General features: G+C 34.3%; 1 protein-coding gene across 1 annotated transcript in view; it reads right to left on the bottom strand.

Annotated features, from left to right (window-relative positions):
* Positions 1–2624: 2624 nt before the first annotated feature.
* The window catches only part of LOC113505655 (opioid-binding protein/cell adhesion molecule-like), a 164211-nt gene continuing 146939 nt past the window's right edge, over positions 2625–19896 (bottom strand). Inside the window, exons 3-14 of the mRNA XM_026888458.1 lie at positions 12161–12271; positions 11729–11833; positions 10834–10918; positions 9927–10063; positions 9114–9235; positions 8677–8836; positions 7932–8022; positions 7394–7532; positions 6868–7023; positions 6086–6260; positions 5335–5367; positions 2625–4826 (exon numbers count right to left, since the gene is read on the bottom strand). Of these exons, the coding sequence (XP_026744259.1) occupies positions 4735–4826; positions 5335–5367; positions 6086–6260; positions 6868–7023; positions 7394–7532; positions 7932–8022; positions 8677–8836; positions 9114–9235; positions 9927–10063; positions 10834–10918; positions 11729–11833; positions 12161–12271 (1406 nt within the window). The 3' untranslated portion in view covers positions 2625–4734. The remainder of the gene's footprint in view (positions 4827–5334; positions 5368–6085; positions 6261–6867; positions 7024–7393; positions 7533–7931; positions 8023–8676; positions 8837–9113; positions 9236–9926; positions 10064–10833; positions 10919–11728; positions 11834–12160; positions 12272–19896) is intronic.

The raw sequence follows: 19896 nt of genomic DNA on the forward strand, positions 1-19896 counted from the left end.
ACAACCTATCTAATATTATTGTATGTAATTGTAAAACACTTATCAAGCATTCTTACAATAATTATAGGGTTGTTAATTATTTAAATTGTAAATTTTAATGTCCGCATGTCATGTGTGTACTATAACGTAGATAATTAGTGTAATTTGCCGATGCTTCAGTTTTTCACTAAAAAACGCCATTCAATGGATGCTGACAAATGGCTACGGCACCTACACACTTATATTAATACTACCTGTTGCCCCCGACTTCGTCCGCGTGGTTAGAAAATATAAGTTATTTTTTTTTTGAACGGAAGCCCTCGAAGATGAATATTTATCCCCGTTTTTTCCACATTTTCCATTGTATCTTCGCTCCTATTAGTTGCAGCGTGATGTTATATAGCCTAAAGCCTTCCTCGATGAATGGTCTATTGAAAACAAACTGAGAATTTTTCAATTTGAACCAATAGTTCCTGAGATTATCGCGTTCAAACAAACAAACTCTTCAGCTTTATATATTAGTATATAGAAGTATAGATTGTAAAAGGAAAGACAGCGTGCTCTTTTGACTTTGTTGCGTCGTTTCTTCTCTCACAACAAAAGCACTTAGGACGCGGTGTAGGGTGAGCGAAACTGAGTGCTGTCAAATGTAATTTGACCTACAAAAAATGCTACTTACTAGCCTAATTTGAATAAATGTCTTTTGACTTAGATAATAATTTTGCCTTTACTTTTTAACCAATATGGGTACCTATAGCTATTTTTTGGCCTTCATCATTTTATTATCATTTGACGACCTCCGTGGTCGAGTGGCGTACGCACCGGTTTCAAGGTGTCGCTAGCTCCGAGGTCCCGGGTTCGATCCCCGGTCGGGTCAATGTAAAAAATCACATTTTCTACATTGTCTCGGGTCTGGGTGTTTGTGGTACCTTGGTTGTATCTGAATTCCATAACACAAGTGCTTCAGCAACTTACTTTGGGTTCAGAACAATGTGTGTGATGTTGTCCGCATTTATATTTATTTATTTATTATATTACTATTAAGTTAAGATACCAATTCTAATTATGACGAATAAAACAAAACTAAAATAACAAGGAGTTTCTGTCTTTACTATCAATATACTATATACTCGCGACAACCCTTCAAATTTAACAATATTCGATGAACTATTTGAACTCAAATCATTGTTTATAATTAGTTGATATGTTGTGACTGTAATAAATTATATGTATTCATTGTATCAAGAGATAATTATATTTGGACTTTAGAAAACAGGTTCAAAGTCCAATTTAATTGCTTTATTTTATTTTGATTTTGATTCATTGGAGATTCTCAAGTCATGGGCTAACGATGCCACGGCTAATAGTCCAATGAATTGTTAGTACATTTTTTTAGGTCTTTCGTTGCGTTTTTCAGAATTTTTGTTTTTTGATGTGTGGGTTCAGTGTTGGTGGGGTTACAACCCTTGTCCCACGGCTGCCATCTTGAAAATAGTGCCAATGGTTTTACGACATATCTCTTAAACTATTTATCTCATCCAAGGAATTGTTGCCATTTTTTGTGGCAAATGAAATCTACAATTTTGGTTCAGCAACTATTTGTCGTAGAACTACAAATAAATATTAAATATGAGCGAAAACGTACAGAAATTTAAAAGAAGTCTACCCACTATAACGAGTCTAGAAAAAAACCTTATTTTTTCTAGACTCGTTATATATAAAAAGGGGTTATAACCAAATACGATAGCCGTTATAAATGAATCAGGAGAATTACTACAAAGGCGACAAGAAGACCGCTCCTATTTAGCACTCGGATAATACAGAGATAATACGCGGTGGTATCTTCTCGGGTTAATAAACCGTTAAGCACGACACGCGGATAATATGCTGACGCTTTCGCTATTTGAGCCGATATGACTTTAATACGTAATTGATACGGTCTAGTGACATAACGTGTTGAGTGTTAATTGATTTCCGACCCCGACACGTTCCTATGAGGGTCATATTATGATACTTTGTAGCGGATAGACTTTTTTAGTTGGTCCAACGTGTTACATGTCTGATATGAGTCCAGACTGTACTGGAGTCGGTTAACCATATGTAAATCATCGTCATCGTCATCCGACCGATTTCGGCCATGGCGACGGCTTCAACTCTTATTTGATATTATGGTGTTCATGCGCCCGAAGATGGCTAATGTACCCTATTTTTGAAGAGAGTCCGACAATATGTGTATATTACCTAATTTAAACCATTAGCGTCCCATGACAGGGCAAAGGACTGCCTTCCCTGTCTAATTTTTCAGCTCTGCGAAAAGGAATAGAACTTTTAAAGTATTCTTTATACAATCATTAAAAAAAAATGTTGGGCATCAGTTAAACGGAAATCAATTCCATGCTAAATTTTAATTTTACATGGTCTGTCTATCTTTTGACTGTCCTGTTGGTCAAGTGGTTTGTGGCTCTGACTTCTGTACTGGACTCGTGAGTTCGATTCCCACCCAGGACATATTATGTTTGTGTGAAGAGCACGATCATTTGTTCAGTCTGGAAGCGAAAATAAGCGTTGAAGTATTAAGTACTAGCTCTCAAATAAATAGTTGTGATGGATATAAAATGAATTAGGGAAAAAATAAAACGAACATATTAATTATATTTACAAACATTAATTGTTTATTCGTTAAAGAAAAAATATATCACCCTCTTAATTGTATAGAAGGCACAAACATGTAAACATATTTTACAATATATCGTAACATATCGATAATAATGTATTTTTACCGATTATTTTATCAAGACATGTACTTGTCAATCACATATGTTACAACATAATGACACTGATGCTCGATTTTTAAATAATAAAGTCAATTGAAAGTAAGAAAGTCAAAAGTCAAACTTGAGAAATCGAAATTGCTGCCACCTTTTTTAAAAAAATACATAAAATTTATTCAAGAATTGTAATTTGATATTTCAAAGTATAAAAAATAATAAAATTAGAATAAGCAGTTTAATGTTTATCGAACATCAGTACCAAATCTTAAACATATTTCGTTAATCATTCAATTACTATGTGATTTTTAACTTAAACATTCACTGGTACAATTGTCTTAAATGAAAATAGTTCATTTACAAACTACACTTATTATTCTGATTAATTTAGTTGCAATTCAAACTAAATTTAACTGCTAAAATGTCGCTGATATTTTTGGACCTCCGTAAATTATTTTAAAAATATTACTACTGGTATATTTAAAAATCTGTAATACCTGGTAGGACTAGTAAGTAATATTTTATATATTTTAAGCTTGTTAGAAGTTAAAATGGAAGTTTACGATATTCTATTTGTAAAGAACTAAGCACCTCGTATGGAACTATTGTTTATAATAAATTACAGGCACATTGTTATATCAACTATATTATTATTAATAACTGGTAATATTAGTCTTATTATTATTTTCAAGTACACTTTGAACGCGATTTTAAGGCATATAATGGAAAATACATTTGCTTACAATTAAGTCTCTGAAGTTGGAAGAGTCTTTGAAGTTAAAAAAGTCAAATTAAGCAATTTTTGTCGAATTTTCATTTGACTTTATTGCTCTTAGCGTTCAAAGGCATTATGGCAGCTAACATGACTTGTATGTATTAGTTATTTATTTATTGTTATTATAACTAAAGTCAAGTCTGAAAAAGATCAATTTTTATATAGTTTTATGTAGTCAAATGCGGTTTCGACATAAAGTTGTCAATCAAAAGAAAAGTTTTTTTTGTAAATATTTTAATCTAATACAGTTTATATATGAACAAATATTTAATTTATTATTTTTGTACTTTATAGTCATTAACATAAAAAGCGTTAGCTATACCAAATAGAAAATATCTAAGTGTGACCGTCTTTATTATTCAAAGCGATTTGTTTTTACATTCTACAGTTTAAATATTTCGTTTAATAATTAATAAGCATTTAATTAATTGTAATATATAACGTAAGCTAATATATAACTAATGTGATCTTAATTACACTTTGGTAATATTTACCTATTAAAAAACTATATTAATTTGACGAAAAAAATACGAAATAAAGTAAAAGAATAGCAGATTAAAAGGTAAAATAATTCATTCTTGATTAGTGCAGATTTCTTTTCCATTTTTGGGAATAAAAGTTAAGAAAGTTAAAATAAAGTAACTTAACTAAATTCATCGGTAAGTTATAATTAAATGAATTTAATTTAAAAATATTTACATTTAAAACTGATTTGAGGAGCTGTCAATAATAATAATAGTATTCTTCTATAAAAAGCGGTAAATAGTAAAAATGCTGCATTTGGCAATTTGGAACGTAAAACTTACATATTCGAAGATTTTTATAAAGAAAATATTCAAGTCTTTTCAACTGAAAAAGCTACTTAATAGATGCCAATAATTATCAAAAATTTAAGTATCTTCGCTTTGCATAAGTTTCGAAAAATGTTAACTTATACTAACATAAAAATTAAATTTCTTAAGATTTATTCTGTACAATAATATATATGAAAAATCATGGAACGGAGACAAAACTAACAAAAAAAAAAGTAGAAAAAGTCCAATTCCAAAATTAAAAAATCGGAAAAGATTTTTTTTATTATTTTTAATCAAAGGCAAAAATTTCGAAGCGTTGTTTTAGAGTTTAAATTTTAACATTGTTGCTATATCGTTTTGTCTCAGATTAACATTGAATACTTGTGATATTAACAATAAATAAGTTATTCTAGTTAATTTAAACCATTCGGACAAGGAGGTACATGAGTACTGTGGTGATGGCGGTGTATACTGGCCGAATGGAATGCGCGGCGTTGTTCTCACGGAACACTGCAAAAAAAGAAACAAAACACTTTGTAAATAATAGTTTTAAAAAATATAAATACCCATGTTTTTGAATGACACTCACTTTAAATTCTATCGAAATCGGTCCAGTCGTTTTTATAATTGTTAATTGAATTGTCATCGGTTTTGAAGCTACCTTGAAAATTTTAACCGGCTAGCTTATGAGGAAGTGCCTCAAAATTGAGTTGCAATAATCCAACCGGAATGACAAACAAACAAACATAAAGGAAGTGAGTGTATAAAAACGTGGGAAAATCTAAGTTCTTTTGAATTAAAAATAAAAAGTTTCATGTGTCATGGATGAACATGGGTAACACATATTAATAGCATTTAAGATAATTCTAATATAAAAATAACGAGTAAAAATTGCTAAATGATAAACGTATGAAGTATTTTTACTTTCAATTGAATGTAGCTGTGATAATGTTTTGCATAAACTCTACAAAATATTTTATTGACTCAAAAAATAAAATAAAAGTAAGCAACAAATTACCTGATGCGTGCTGGATGTACTGTGCTTGTGCTTCTAAATAAAAGAAAAGAAAATCAAAAAAAAAATGTTAATAACAAAAGAAAAAACATAAAATTAAAGTAAAAGAAATAAGCATTTTATAATAAAAAGACACAGAATTTTAACTTTATTTCTTAATAAAATTAAATTTAGAATCACTCAAAGAAATTCAAACAAAAAATAACTTGAAGATTAATTAAATTCACAAAAAGCTGATTTATATCTTATTATGTAAACAATTTAGTTAATTACGTTTCAAAAATACAAGGGCGAGCGCCCATTTAAAACAAACCATTCCTTCTCAGAGATCTGCTTTTAAGAAGTTTATGAAGAAAAAAAAAACAATTACTGAAAAACTATAGCCCAACGACCTAAAGTTATGACATGATATTTTAACGTATTTCTTTGTTTAAATAATCCCGGATATAGAAAAAAAATATTATTTAGGAAAATTGATTTATGTTCAAAATATTTTAGGTATAACATATAGAAATATATAAAACAGTAGTTTAGTCAAAAGCATTACATTTGAACACTTTTTTACTAAATTAAAGTTCTCGGCCGCAACTACTTGCACTTTTTTTAGTGGATAGGGTCATAACATATATCGACCTAAATTTAGGTTGGGCCTTACGAGGAAAGGTTGACAAGCCAAGTAAGATAGGCAAAACAGTCGTCTCAAACAAAACGTTTTGTCTGCAATAAGCGCTTGCCAAACTCTAAACATACATACCGATTTTGACAACAGCGGGCTCATCGGAACCTCCCCAACTCTTTGAGTTCTTGACTTTAACGACGGCGTGATATTCTCCACTGTCCAACTGCTTGTCTTCAAGATGGTAAGACACCTCGTATTTGTGACCGTTGGATGGAGGAAGTGGGACATCCAGGGACGTCCATTCACCATCCTGGAAATAGAAATAAAGTATGAGAAAAAGGTAAGTATGAGGAAGACTATAGGATCTAAATAAATTCCGGCAAAAAATATTTGACTAAAAAATCTAAGTAGTCTTAAGTCATTTTATCTCTTCTTTAAATAGTAAGGAAGATTAAACGCTCTTAAGGTGCTGAAATGGGGGCTAGTAATATCACTCGCTTGTAAGGATCTTACTGGTAAGTGACGTCACGCTAGATTTTATTTCACTGTATATCCTTCATTTTTTTTGTTGACGAGACGAAACAAAAAAAATCTTATCCAATATTTAAGTCTAACGAACTGAACGGTTTTTTTGTCAGTTGACAAATGGTGATGGAAAATGTCGTAACCATGGATTTTGACAATTGTAAAAAAATAGGTCTTCCAACACAGCAACACGCAGTACCTCAGTGGAGGTTGGACTGTTCATCCTTTTTACTTGTCTCTTTTTGACTTAACTGGCTCATTAAGATGTTAAGAGAAATATATAATAAATTGCATTACATTGCAGAGCAGCACAGCTCTGGTATTAAAAGTCATCCATCATCGCCAGCAATGCATCGCACCTTACACGATAATATCAGCTTTTACAAACTTACATCGCTCAAAGGCCTCAGTTGTACTTCCATAGCTTCAAGAGGCTGATGCGAGTGGACGACCCAGGTCATGGCAGACCCATCGACTTCCAAGTCCTCCACTACCGGGCTCTGAACTAAATCGATCGACTTGTTGTGTCTGCCGAAGGAGTTGGCGGCCTGAAAAATAAATTGCCGACTTTGAAATCACTGACTAAATTAGTGTAATGTTTGTCTTAACGAAAACAACTTGAAAAAATGATGGACAGATTTGCGAAGTCCTATACAGTGTGTATAGCATACTATAAACTAATTAACTACTTTTACAAGTAGTTAATTAGTTTATTGAAAAAATTGATTGATTAATTGATTAATTGAAAAAAAAAAACATATATTTCCCAGATACAAGAACTAAATTCCTTAGTCCGGGATTAGTTTTAGACAATTTAAAAGTAGAATTAAAGGGAATCTACATGACAAACATATTGAGTCAAATCAAAAACTAGTTGTCCAAACTACTTGAAGTCCATTTTAATCATATGTAACTTACCTCACAAGTGTAAGTACCAAAGTCTTCATCAGCGCTGGGGAACACAGTCAGGTTGGAGTGGGATCCTCTGGTGCTGATCATGAACTTGGATGAGGAGTTCTCAATGAGGCTACCGTCCTTGTACCAGCGGATGTGTGGCCTGAAATGCAAGAGAATAATTGAAATGATGTGACATCCAATAAGACTATTAAAAGTATTATAAATGGAAGCAAAAGTGGCGAATGAAATTAAAAAAAATATTAATCTGGGTTTGGACATAAAGCATATTAGACATCTAAACAAAAATCCTACTTCTGTCAGAATTGAGTTTTCACCACTTTACCACAATTTAAATGGTCTGAGAGCCTTTTACCACGTCTTAAATTAATATAAATGCTCTTGTGGAAAAGAGACGGTGCTCTACAAATTTTAATACTATTTCACACTTTTACAACCACTGCAGTATTGTTGTAAGATGTATGATGGGGTAAGAAACTCTGAAGACCATGATTGCCTACCATAGTTTATAGATATTACATTTTTATAGCTGTCTTTTTACCTGGCTTCCTCGTGGGCAGAGCACTGCAGAATAGCTTCAGTATTAAGTCCAGAGTTCACGATTGTCCTGGGTACGTGGACTTGAGGTTTTCCTGGAGAGTAACGTAAAAAAGAATTATTATTAAAAGTAGTCATGTCTTCATGAAATCAGTTCCCTGTACACTGGAAAAAAATAATTATTATTCCAAGTAGTCATGTTTTTATGAAATCAGGTGTTGTGAAGAGAGTGGTTGAGAAACTGTCATTTTACTCTCACAAACAAATAAAAGTATCTGAGAATAATTTACAGAACTTGTAACTTTTTTATAAAAGAGAAGTTGTACACAAGTGTAACACAACCCGTGAGAACAGTTTTAGTTGAACGTATTAGACATGTTTCTGAAATTCTTTTTGGAATTAAAAATTAACCACTTTGGATGTATTCAATTATTACCCCTAGTTTTAGTATATTTTTTTATTTGTATAAGTAAATTTTAATTTAATATAAATTCATGTAAGAAAAGCCTTAGTACACCTATAATATAAATGCTGTGTGTACCTATAATAGGCATGCATACGAGACACTATGTTACTTAATTTCTAATTTGTTAAATATGTATGTTATGCTGTTGGTATACCTAATAAATAAATAAATAAATAAATAAATAAAAGGAGTAACATTATCTTGGCCTCTATACTTCTTGTCAATAAAATTAAAAACCCCTTATTTCCCGAACAATTTTATAACCGTGCAGAATATTACTTACCATTAACGACAACTGTAATTTCAGCCTGATGGCTTCCGAGTTTGTTCAGAGCGTAGCAGTAATACTGGCCGGCATCAGACTTCCTGACGTTCTTGATGTACATGGAGTAAACGTTGCCTTCGACTGAGAATTCGCCGTCCTTTTCTGTCAGGCGGTCGTTCTGTGGGTTAGAAAGAGAGGGGTGTTTACGTTAAGTATAAAGAATTGCATTCTGGGTTTATTTTTGGGATGTCATTTTCAAGTTTTGAGTTACGGACTAATTTGGCTCTAGTGAGATTCGAATGACCTACAGTGACCATAGATATCTTAAGACCAAAAAAGTTAAATATTATTAAGTATAATAACCAGAAGGACATACTATATGATAAAAAATATTCAAGATCACATTTTCTTCATTTTTCAATCATGCAAATCCATCTCAAAATAAGGTTTATTACCTGGTTGTTGTCCCTCCTGGTGACAGACCAAATCACAGTGGGTACGGGGGAGGCAGTCACCAGGCAGGTCAGCTTAAGGTCTGCTCCAACAGCCAAATTACCACCGTGGGACGCCGACATATCTGTGAAAAAGTTTAATTAAAAGTCAGTACAGCGCCATCTAGATTTGATTACCGGAACTACTACCAGAACGAGTAGGTAACGAAATGATTCCGCCGGTGGCAGATAGATGGCAGTGGCATAACAATCTTTGTTTAAGACTTGTTAACACTTAAGCAAAATTTGCTACCCTGCTTAGAAGTAAGTAGTACTGTAAATATTTCGGTCTAACCGCAATACTTAAATATTTACTTGAGTGAAACGCGTGGAGAGCAACTTTTAGTCACGATTGCCTTTCATATATTTTAATAGCCCTAACGTTTGTCGTCTAATTAAGTCATAAAGGAACAAAAGAATAGAATAAAAACATTTTCTTTCATGGGACAAATGATTGCGTTTTGAATAATAAACGAAATTTCGATTCTCATTTCCAATCTTTTTCTGTCATTAGAGCAACTGAAAAGGGATCATTAAGAACTATTACTACTACCCCAGGGAAGTCACACTACTGAGCAAAGGGTTCCCCGCTTTTTGCACTACCTTATTGGTGAGAAGGTCGAATCCAAGTCTACCCACCATCTCCACGTGGGTCTACCACGCTGACATCGGTTTTGTGTTATGGACCATTCAGTTGTACTTTTCACCCATTGGTTTTGGCCCCACTGACATTAAGAATATAAAAATAAATATTTACGTAGAAGAACATCAACTTACTGATGATCTCTGGTTTCTGGGTGACCAGCAACGTGTGGTTGATGGCCAGGAGTGACTTCTGAACTGTCTCGCACTTGAAGACATCACTGTCTGAAAGCTTAGCGTTCTTGATGAGCAGGTCTTTGGAGTCTTCAGCACTGGAAATGGGAGAGAATAATAATTAGAAGAAAGGAAGTTAAGGTTTTCAAACCAAATATTGGAAAAGGCATGTTTAAAAGCTTCAATGCTTTTCGATTGAGGAGAATTAATGGTTGATGTCTGATATCCGACAGTTATCCAGTCCAAACGTGTACCGCAGATCAAAGTTATAGAAATATGAACGCCCGTCTTTAGGCACTTTTAGAGACTAAATCATCGGATAGCGTAAACTTACGTCGTCGCTTCGACATGCATGCATGAAGAGATTACTTTCTATTGTAAAGAAGAGAATAAAGGTTTGGTTATCTTGATCGAAATCAAAATGAAAATGTGATACAAGCTTGCTCGAAAATATATCTAAAACTTTTACTACGTACAAGTAAAAAATAATCCTATATCAAAATAGTAGATGCATTGAGTATTAATTAGTTAATTGGTGTCATTAATTTACCTTTTATAAATTACTAGAAATCTATACTAATATATAAAGCTGAAGAGTTTGTTTGTTTGAACGCGCTAATCTCAGGTCTGATGATCACAGATCCAAATCGAAAAATTCTTTTTGTGTTGAATAGACCATTCATCGAGGAAGGCTTGAGGCCATCGGGCGTTAAACCATCACGCTGCGACTAATAGGAGCGAAGATACAATGGAAAATGTGAAAAAAAACAGGGCAGGTATAAATCATAACTTATATCTTCTACCCACGGGGACGAAGTCGCGGGCAACAGCTAGTACTTATATAAAAGTGTTAATGGTTGTAACTTACATGGAATATCTGACTTCCTCGGGATGCAAGTTAATGTTTCCTATGAAATACAGCTGGTTTCCTTTGTACCATTGGACCACCGTGTCTGGAAAGAAAAATACAAATTTATAGACAAAAATAGGCTAAAGAGGATACGCAACTGCTTTACCGTTGTGGTTGAGTTAATGCATATTCATAACCCAAATAATCGGAGATGCTTGCAATGAATAATTAAAATTTAGCTTCACATCCTATGCCTGTATTATGAGCTTTTGAATTAAGGTTTTTTCAATTGTGGAAGTAAGACAGCGCTATACGCTTTATAGTTTGCTATCTCGCTTCAACAGTAGCGAGTCTTCATTGAAGAGCTCATGTTAAGCTGGTTTAACAAACAAACGTTTAAAAAACACACTGTTAGACATACCGACGTGTCTAAATACGATTGCACTTAATTATAGGATAACCAAATATAGTTGACCATCCGTCTGACAGTTAGCCGGAAGAAGCACGCGTTTTGGCGCCACGCCGGAAGCGCGGCCATTTTGTTATAAACACATTTTATTGATCAATGAATCATGTTTTTTTGTTCCAAAAGGAAATGTATGATGTCAGTGTAATGTATAAATAGGTTGGTTTCGTAGAAGGGGAAAGTATGTTCGTCTATTTGGTACGTTAAGAGCTAAATTGCTGATCAGATTTTGATGATATTTTTTGAAAGATTACACCCTTAATTTAGTAAACTCACTCATTTGAACTCTTGACCAGTGACGATACCTTAGTTGCTAAAAGGACTGGTTCTTTAAACAAGAAGTCACAGGATCGAGTCCTGTCTGTCATAAAATTTCCCCAGTGTAATCGTAAAAGGAGTAAGGTGGACTTTCTGAATATTTTTGCCCACAATTGGGAGAGTACTTACTTTCAGGCGACACTTTGCACTCCAAACGTATTTCGCCGTCGGCTTCCACTTCGTAGTGAGTCGGCTTTGTCTCTATCACCGCTGGAGCCTTTTCAGGTTGAACTTCTGCGGAAAAATAAATAAAAGTTGCATAACCTTGTACTAGGAGTAGACTCAAAAGTCCTGGCAAATATCCTTTAATAGATCTTTCTTTTTTTCGTAAACATGCGTCACCACGACAAACCCACAGTAGGCGACGTGTCGCGGGTTCGAACCCCGCGTAGAACAAGCGTTTGTGTGATCCACGAATGTTCTGAGTCTGGGTGTCTTTGTGCATGTGAAATGAATGTTTGTGAAACCATTCGCTACAAAAGAATGAAATCCAGAGTGCGGAGTCGTTTTTTTCTAGTAAATTAAGTATAATTTGTCTAGAATCCTGTTTTTCATTCTTACCTGCATTGTCAGTATCGTTCAGGGTCTCGTCATCCGTCGCTTCGTCTCCGAGGAGTGGGTCATCGTAGTTGACGTCATCCACCGCTTGCCGACGGCGCATTGAGTGGGATTCTGTAACAAATTAAAAAATATATTCCTATTGTGAATTTAGTAGTAGAACAAAAGTTCCTAGTGAAGATTATGCATGGCACCTGACGTATCGCGGTTTCGATCCCTTTGTAGGTTTAGCATGTATGTGGTTTAATTTTTTGTGAGAATATTTTCGCTGAAATATCACTAACCGTTGTATTGCCAAAGTAAAATACGATCGACAATTCAAAGCAACGTTTAACTGTCGTTTCGTCTGAACGCAGCGGTTAAACTATTTAACTAGACAAATTAACTGTCTCTGTGTAATACATAAACTATTTAACACAATGCGGGATCCCAATAAATAGATGTTGTGTTAAGTAAAACACATTTAAGTTAACATTCAGTAGTTATATGAGGCTAATGGTGAAAGGGCGGGTATGGTGCAAGTTAAAAGATTATTAGTGCCATCTAGCGGAAATCCATCAAATCACCACGTACTGAAGACGTCACCCTAGAGAGGAAAGTTTTAGCGGAATTGTCCGAATCGAAACTGCGGTTTCGGTGCACAAAGTTCGAAGTAAAGAACTTGGATAGATTTTTAGTCAGTAAAAGTCTAACACTCTCCTCCACTCTACCAAAGCGAGAGGACTCATTTGATTATTTCATAACCGGAAAAAAGTGGCCAACGATTATTTGAGACTAGACAGTTTTATGTCAGACACCTTTCTGAGACCAAAGAGATCTGTATGACAAAAATTATAGAGTCTACTTTTACAGAGAGAAAACTATTTCGTCTTCAATATTATCGAGAGCTTCGAGATCTGTAAGGGATAATTTTGAACTGTCAGCTATCGTGGTCTCTCATCACTTGTACCACACGCCATCTTGCCTTCTATCCCCGGCAATAGTAAACGCCATTTGAATGTTTCGTTGCCCTTTTTAGGCACATGTTTCAATGCGTTAGACAAGACGGCTACACATGACATTTTCCGGTAAATGTATCTTCGGATTTACAGAAGTATCGTCGAATAAACTGTACTTGTGTGTATTGAATATGAAATAGCTTTATTTAGATTTCCTTGTAACATGTTTCTTAGTTTGTCTGTGAATTAATTATGGAGATGAAAATTATTGAACGTTGAGTAAGATTGAGGTGTTTTTAAATGGTAATCTGCTTTTGGTCGTTCAAAATTGAGTTTAGTTTTAGTATTCAGACTTTTTAGCAGTCGTAAAGTTTATCTAAGTAAAAATCAGTTAAGGTTAGGTTGAACTCTCGTCACAAAGTTTGATACGAATTCAAAAATAAGTTAGTAAGTAAGTCTCTATATTGAAGTCAAGCTTGTCTCGCCTACTCTGATGGTCAAACATCTTGTTACTAGGTATAAAATATGTTTTTCAGTTGGATCCGGTAAACCTAGAAGCCCATCCTAAAATATTGATGAATAATTTTTTATTAACTCATTGGGGAAAACTATCCAAAATAACATAGCAACTTTTTGACAGTCGGTTAAACAGGCTAAGCATGATACCAGATGACAATTTGAACTGACCTATAATCTAGCAAACTGTTCGTCCGTCCGTTAATTGGACTAATTGATATGCCCCGGTTTTGTCCGTAATTATATTAGGCCCGCTTCCTAACATTATGTGGCTAGCTAGGTAAATAATGTGACTAGTTATGTTTATTAAATGTTGCCTTTTGTAGCTATCATTTTATCCTGATGTTTAGAAAGTACCAACCCTTATTCAGAAAAAAATATATTGTTCACCATGCAAAACACATCGGAAACATACAAATCACGCGCACAAAGACACTCAGGTTTAAAACAAGCATTGGTAGATCACACAAATGCCATTCCTACGTAGGATGTGCGCGTCATGTTGCGGGTTCAATCCACGAATGCTTGTTTTGAGCCTTCCTTAGCGTGAGAGTCGTTTTTAATGTGTTAATTGATCTATTTTAACGTCTTAAACTATACCGTTTTTTTATACTTGTAATTCTGTATTTCAACAAGAACTATCGGAAACCGCTTCTCACAGCTAGTATTAACAACCAGGATCAAACGCTCAGTTCTCAATATAATTGAATTAGAATTGTTTCTTCGAACATATATGTATATCATGCATACATTTCATACATATATTACGATGCGTGAACGTAACGTCGTGCAGATGGCAATGCGTTCGTGACTCGCTTACATATGACCGGAACAAGGAAATTGTATTCAATAGGTAATTATAATAAAACAAATTAGTTTTCTTCGTGTGTTTTATGTGTAACAGTAAATTATTTTGATGTATGGTAATACTGTATCGAAGTGCAGATATCTTATATTATAGTTTTAAGGGAAAAAATTAAATAAAAATATTTTTTATAATAACTATCGTGAGACTGATTCATTATTTGCGGGATCGCGAGTCGAATCCCGCCGCGTCTGCTCATTATTAAGGACTCCGGTTGGGTCCGAAACTAGTCGGGCTACTCCGATAAATACGCGAGAGTAAACCGTTACATCATTTAATAATAAAAATAATGTTAAGGATTATTATTATACATTATTTTAATTTTCCATATTAAGAGGTTTGAAGACAACCCCTATTGCTAGGTAGCGCTGTCTGTCCTTGTCCATCCGTCTGTCACCGGGCTATATCTCATGAACCGTGATAGCTAGACAGTTGACATTTTCACAGAAGATGTAGTTCTGTTTCCGCTGATGAGAATCGAAGCTAAGCAACGTTTGGTACGTCCATAAATATGATTGTTAGCCATTTTTGCTTCCAAATTACATCGCCTGGAAAAGGAGAAAGCGTGTCAGACTTATAGAGGCAAAAACCCCCAGAATGCCTCTCTATTCCTTATAATCGGGACCCAAACGATAACACTTTTTTAGAATATAAATAATCTTTGCATACCTACTCCACTCAATTAAAAACTGCAAAAACTGCACGCACTAAAAACACCTTAATTAATTTTCAAAGTTCACGCTATCAATATGCAGTGGTCGACATACAGTCTTGCTATACCCATAAGGAACCCCATTGCTATGCACGTCGGGTTCTGTAGGCACGACAAAAGTAAACACACTGTATAATGTTTGACGGGTCGGCTTTTCTGTCGGTTGGCTGAATGTTAAGTAGCTTGAGAATGGAGTTATTGTATTGAGAACTGTAGATACCAGCTTCAGGGAGTATGTTTGGGTATAGTAAGGGACTCTTGTGATGGTTTTGCGGTTGTCGTATTGATTTGTGTGAACGAGGTTGCAGGTTTGATGTTAATACAGGTATCGATGTATCTTTGAAAGCTATACGCTAACTTTTGATCGCTTTTCTATCACGGGATAACTTCTTCATAACCCGGTCCTTTTTAAAGGCGTGCACGGGGACACAGGTCCAACATGCAGAGGCCTTGTTGAGAACTTTAATCTAAAATATGATGGGGTATCTACCAGGGACCATCCCCCTTGCTCTATAAAAGAACAAACATTGACAGCCCAAGGAAGCTACAAAACTATTGCAAATTGTATTGTGTATAAGTAATAAGGTCTATTGGTATAATAATGTACCTGTAAACGGAATGACAGCGTGCTGCTGGGGAGTTTGTTGCGCCGTTTCTTCTCTCACAGCAAAAGCACTTAGGAAGCGGTGAAGGGTGGGCGAAACTGGGTGCTGTCCAATGTAAATGACCTTCAAAAAGTGCTACTTAGTAGCCTAATTTGAATAAATGAATTTTGATTTGATTTAATGTTAAATTGCGGGCTTTTTATTATTATTACATACTAGTAAAAATATGGTGAAGGAAAATATCGTGAGGTAACTTTCCAGCAACTCACGATCTAGCATGGTGACCAATGATCAAAATCTTTTTTGCCTTGGAGGATTATTTGTATTTATTAAGAAAGGACAAGCTTTCAAAAGGTCACATTGGTGATTAATTGAAATCAAATTAGTTCACTTGTTGAGTCGTTTACCTTTCATCATAATGTTATTAGGATAAGAGAAAATGGCTTAAAACCTACAGAACAAACTGGATCATAGACAAGATTAGCCTCTAGTAATAAAAAAAGCGTGGCCGCAGTTGCAAATTAATTGCACCAATTAAAAAGGTCGCTTCAACGAATTTGTGCGTCCATGACCCAATAACCATAGGTCCATAGACAAATTAGAACAACGCCGTCCATAAATATGCTAGTCTATGGTTTATGGAAGATTATCACGGCAACCTCGATTTTATTGGACAATACCTGATTTATGGGACGTCGGAAAAATATAGAGCGTTTCTCTATGGCTGATTGGCTTGCAAGGACTAGGTATTTTATGAGCTTTGGGTGCGTTTCATGATGGTGGAATTATCTGGATTTTTATGTTCAACTTACAACTAGCTGTGTCACTCGGTTTCTCTCGTAAATTCATGAATATACGTCGGACATTTACCTATATTTTGTTGCTGCTATTTAGGACGAAAACCAATCTAACAAATCAGCAGACTCTACTGGAAGTCGTGGGTTCTATTCCCAACCAGGGCAAATGTTTTTGCGATGAGCATAATCATTTGTTATGCGTCTGAGTGTAATTTATCTATGGTATGTATGTGTTTAGAAATACATAGGTAAGCTTACCTGTCTATCATTCAGAATAGAAGCTTTTCTTAGTTTTCAACTAGATGGCGTTATGTGAAAGTTGTGAATGTTGTGGGATTTGTAATTACAAAAAAATTGGAAGGAAATTCCATCTGTTATGCTCATCTTGTTGCCATCGGCTTCCAATCTAACTAAAAACAGCTAAATAGCGTATTTGTACAAGGCACCGACTAACTGACCTTCAAACCCATTCACTGTGAAACACAGTACCATCCTAGATGTCAAAATATCTCAACAACTGCCAAAGATCGAAACACAACGGTCGGAATCAAAGACTCAATGCTTTCTGCCGATAAATTCAGCCTTTTGTTTCAAAATCCTACCTACAAACAATAATGTAAATTGCATCATAAACGAATGGCTTATAAATTCTTAATTATTAGGAATGTATAGAATATTATGCGAGTCTGTTTTGCGTGGACACGTGTCTTTTTGGGGTCAGGGGAAGTACCACCATTACTTAAAACAGTAATTGCAGTTATAGAAGCGAGACAGAAAATTACACGGGATAGCGTCATCTCTCTTCCTCACTTGAAATAATATTACGTTAAAAGACGATGGCAGGCTTTTATTAGATTTTAACATATTGATGGTTTGTAGGTTATGACTTGACTCTAGGTTGTAAGTTTAAATAAATGTTAGCTTGATGTTGACATGTAATTATTTGGTAATAATTAAGCGGTTTATTTGATAGTTACTAACGTAAAGATTAATAAATGGCTTATGTATATATATATATGGTTTGTTGAATTCTTTCCAATTCTTAAAGTTTTAAACTACATCAAATTTTATTCTGGTATCTGTTAAGCAATGGACATAGGTTCGAATGCACTTAAATTAATTTGTGACAAATTTGATGGTTTATCATTAAAGCAGTTTAATGAAGGACAATTTAAGTTCAAATGGTATAGGTTGGGGTAAGAAACAGTTAACCGTATTTACCCCAAAATACAGTCAGAGGTAAATTGTTTGATAAAAAGATAGATTCATGTAGCTCAAGTACAAACTAACGCTAGTTTCTTATTATTTATAACTAGCTGTTGCCCGCGACTTCGTCCGCGTGGTTAGAAGATATAAGTTAGGAATTTTTGAATGGAATCCCTGGAAGATGAATAATTTTCCCTATTTTTTCCACATTTTCTAGTGTATCGTCGCTCCTATTAGTTGCAGCGTGATGGTGTATAGCCTAAAACCTTCCTCGATGAATGGTCTATTCAACACAGAAATTATTTGAACCAGTAGTTCCTGAGATAAGCGCGTTCAAACACACTCTTCACCTTTATATATTAGTATAAAATAAAAATAATTTGAGCATGATGTGTTTACCTGTAAGGGATTGTTAGACTTAAGCATAGCCCTTAACAGTATTCATTCATCTCTGCCTTGTACTGTACATCAAAATAATTCTAAATATACTTAACCAGAGCGGGCAGTGAAAGTGGGCGTTACTGTATGTCTGTCCGTCTGTACCAACGTCTAATAATAGAGAAATTATTTAAACAGCTGCATTTATGAATCATGTTATATGGATAGGCGTGTAAGGGGTAGCAATGGTATTTTTTAAAGTTTGGTAACTCTACGGTTGGTATATTTTGAAGTTGAAATTAATTGTGTTGAAACTGGTATTTAGTACTGGAGGTCGCAAGTTCAACTCCTGCCTGAGAGATTACTTTTGAATTGATTCTCATGTGGGAAAAGTGGATTTAAAATGACTGCTTGCCACAAAATCAATTAATACAGAATTACATACCTTTCATTAATTATTGTCAACATTGAATAAATACACTATTTAAATTATGAACATTTTTGCAACTGACTGTACTTATGTATATCCGAGTTCTATTGAATAATTCGCCAAAAACTGTGCCATCCGTGTCGCAGGTTCAATCCCTGCGTGATAAAAGCATTTCTGTTATCCTTGAAAGTCCTTGTGTCGCGAGAACACAAGTAATTCCTTAGTCCGGGAACTATTCGAAAAAAATTACAAAAATAATATTATCACGAAAACTCCATATATTATTGATAACAGTCAACAGGCTTCCCAGACGAATCCGAGCGGCTAAACATGTCCAAATAAAAATACTTCTCGAATACAGACACGTTTCAACACATTAGTTCACGCTTAGTCATATAAATCTCCTTTAACTTAGGATAAAGGGACCAGTGTAACTTGACCTCTCATTCCCGAACTTGCTACAAAAGAATATATATAGGCATAGGAGTTACTTAACTGAAATATTACTGATTCATTATGAATTGAATGGATTTTGGTTTGGAATAATGTAAAAACTGCTATTTCTTTTTCGTATACTGTTTATAACCTGGATAAAAATATTATACGCAATACTCAATACTCAAAAAACATGAATGTGATACTTTTAAAGAGGTTGTCTAGTTAAAGATCTGTAAATAAAAATCAAGATTTCTACAGATTCAATCTACTGAAATCTACGTATCGTGTATCCCGTTTTAGTCAAACCGTGCAAGCTAAATTTAAACCACTTTTAACTTTTATTAAACTGTGCTCATTCAATTGAATTTCGTAAATTAAAGGAGCAGGAAAATTTTATAGAGGAAAATTTTAAGTGGTCAAAAATTGAGCCAAAATGTGGTCATATGCATCGTTACAATATAACATAATCTTGTGATTCGATTTGATCATTCCTTATCAAATAACTGTTGTGCTATTATTCACATCACACTTTCTTTTGTAATATATTTTCTTTTTCAAGCAGTACCTGTCAATTTGTAAATGTTAGCGATCAGCTTACTAGTCCTTATCTAACTGCAATGACATAAAATAATCGAATAAAACCGCGCGACACAGCTAGTATAGCACAGAGGTCTACTTATACTGGTCGTTTCCGAAGCGGGATCTCTGACAGAATAATAAATCGGGTCTAAAAGAAGCCGTGGTTTTGGATGCGTTAGTTATGGGTTCGTTCAGAAATGTGTTTTATTTATGACGGTAACGATAGTTTTATAGTTAAATTAAGAGGAATTGTTTAATTAAATATTAAGCTTCTG

The sequence above is a fragment of the Trichoplusia ni genome, chromosome 26, assembly GCF_003590095.1.
Source record: "Trichoplusia ni isolate ovarian cell line Hi5 chromosome 26, tn1, whole genome shotgun sequence".
Lineage (NCBI taxonomy): Eukaryota > Metazoa > Arthropoda > Insecta > Lepidoptera > Noctuidae > Trichoplusia > Trichoplusia ni.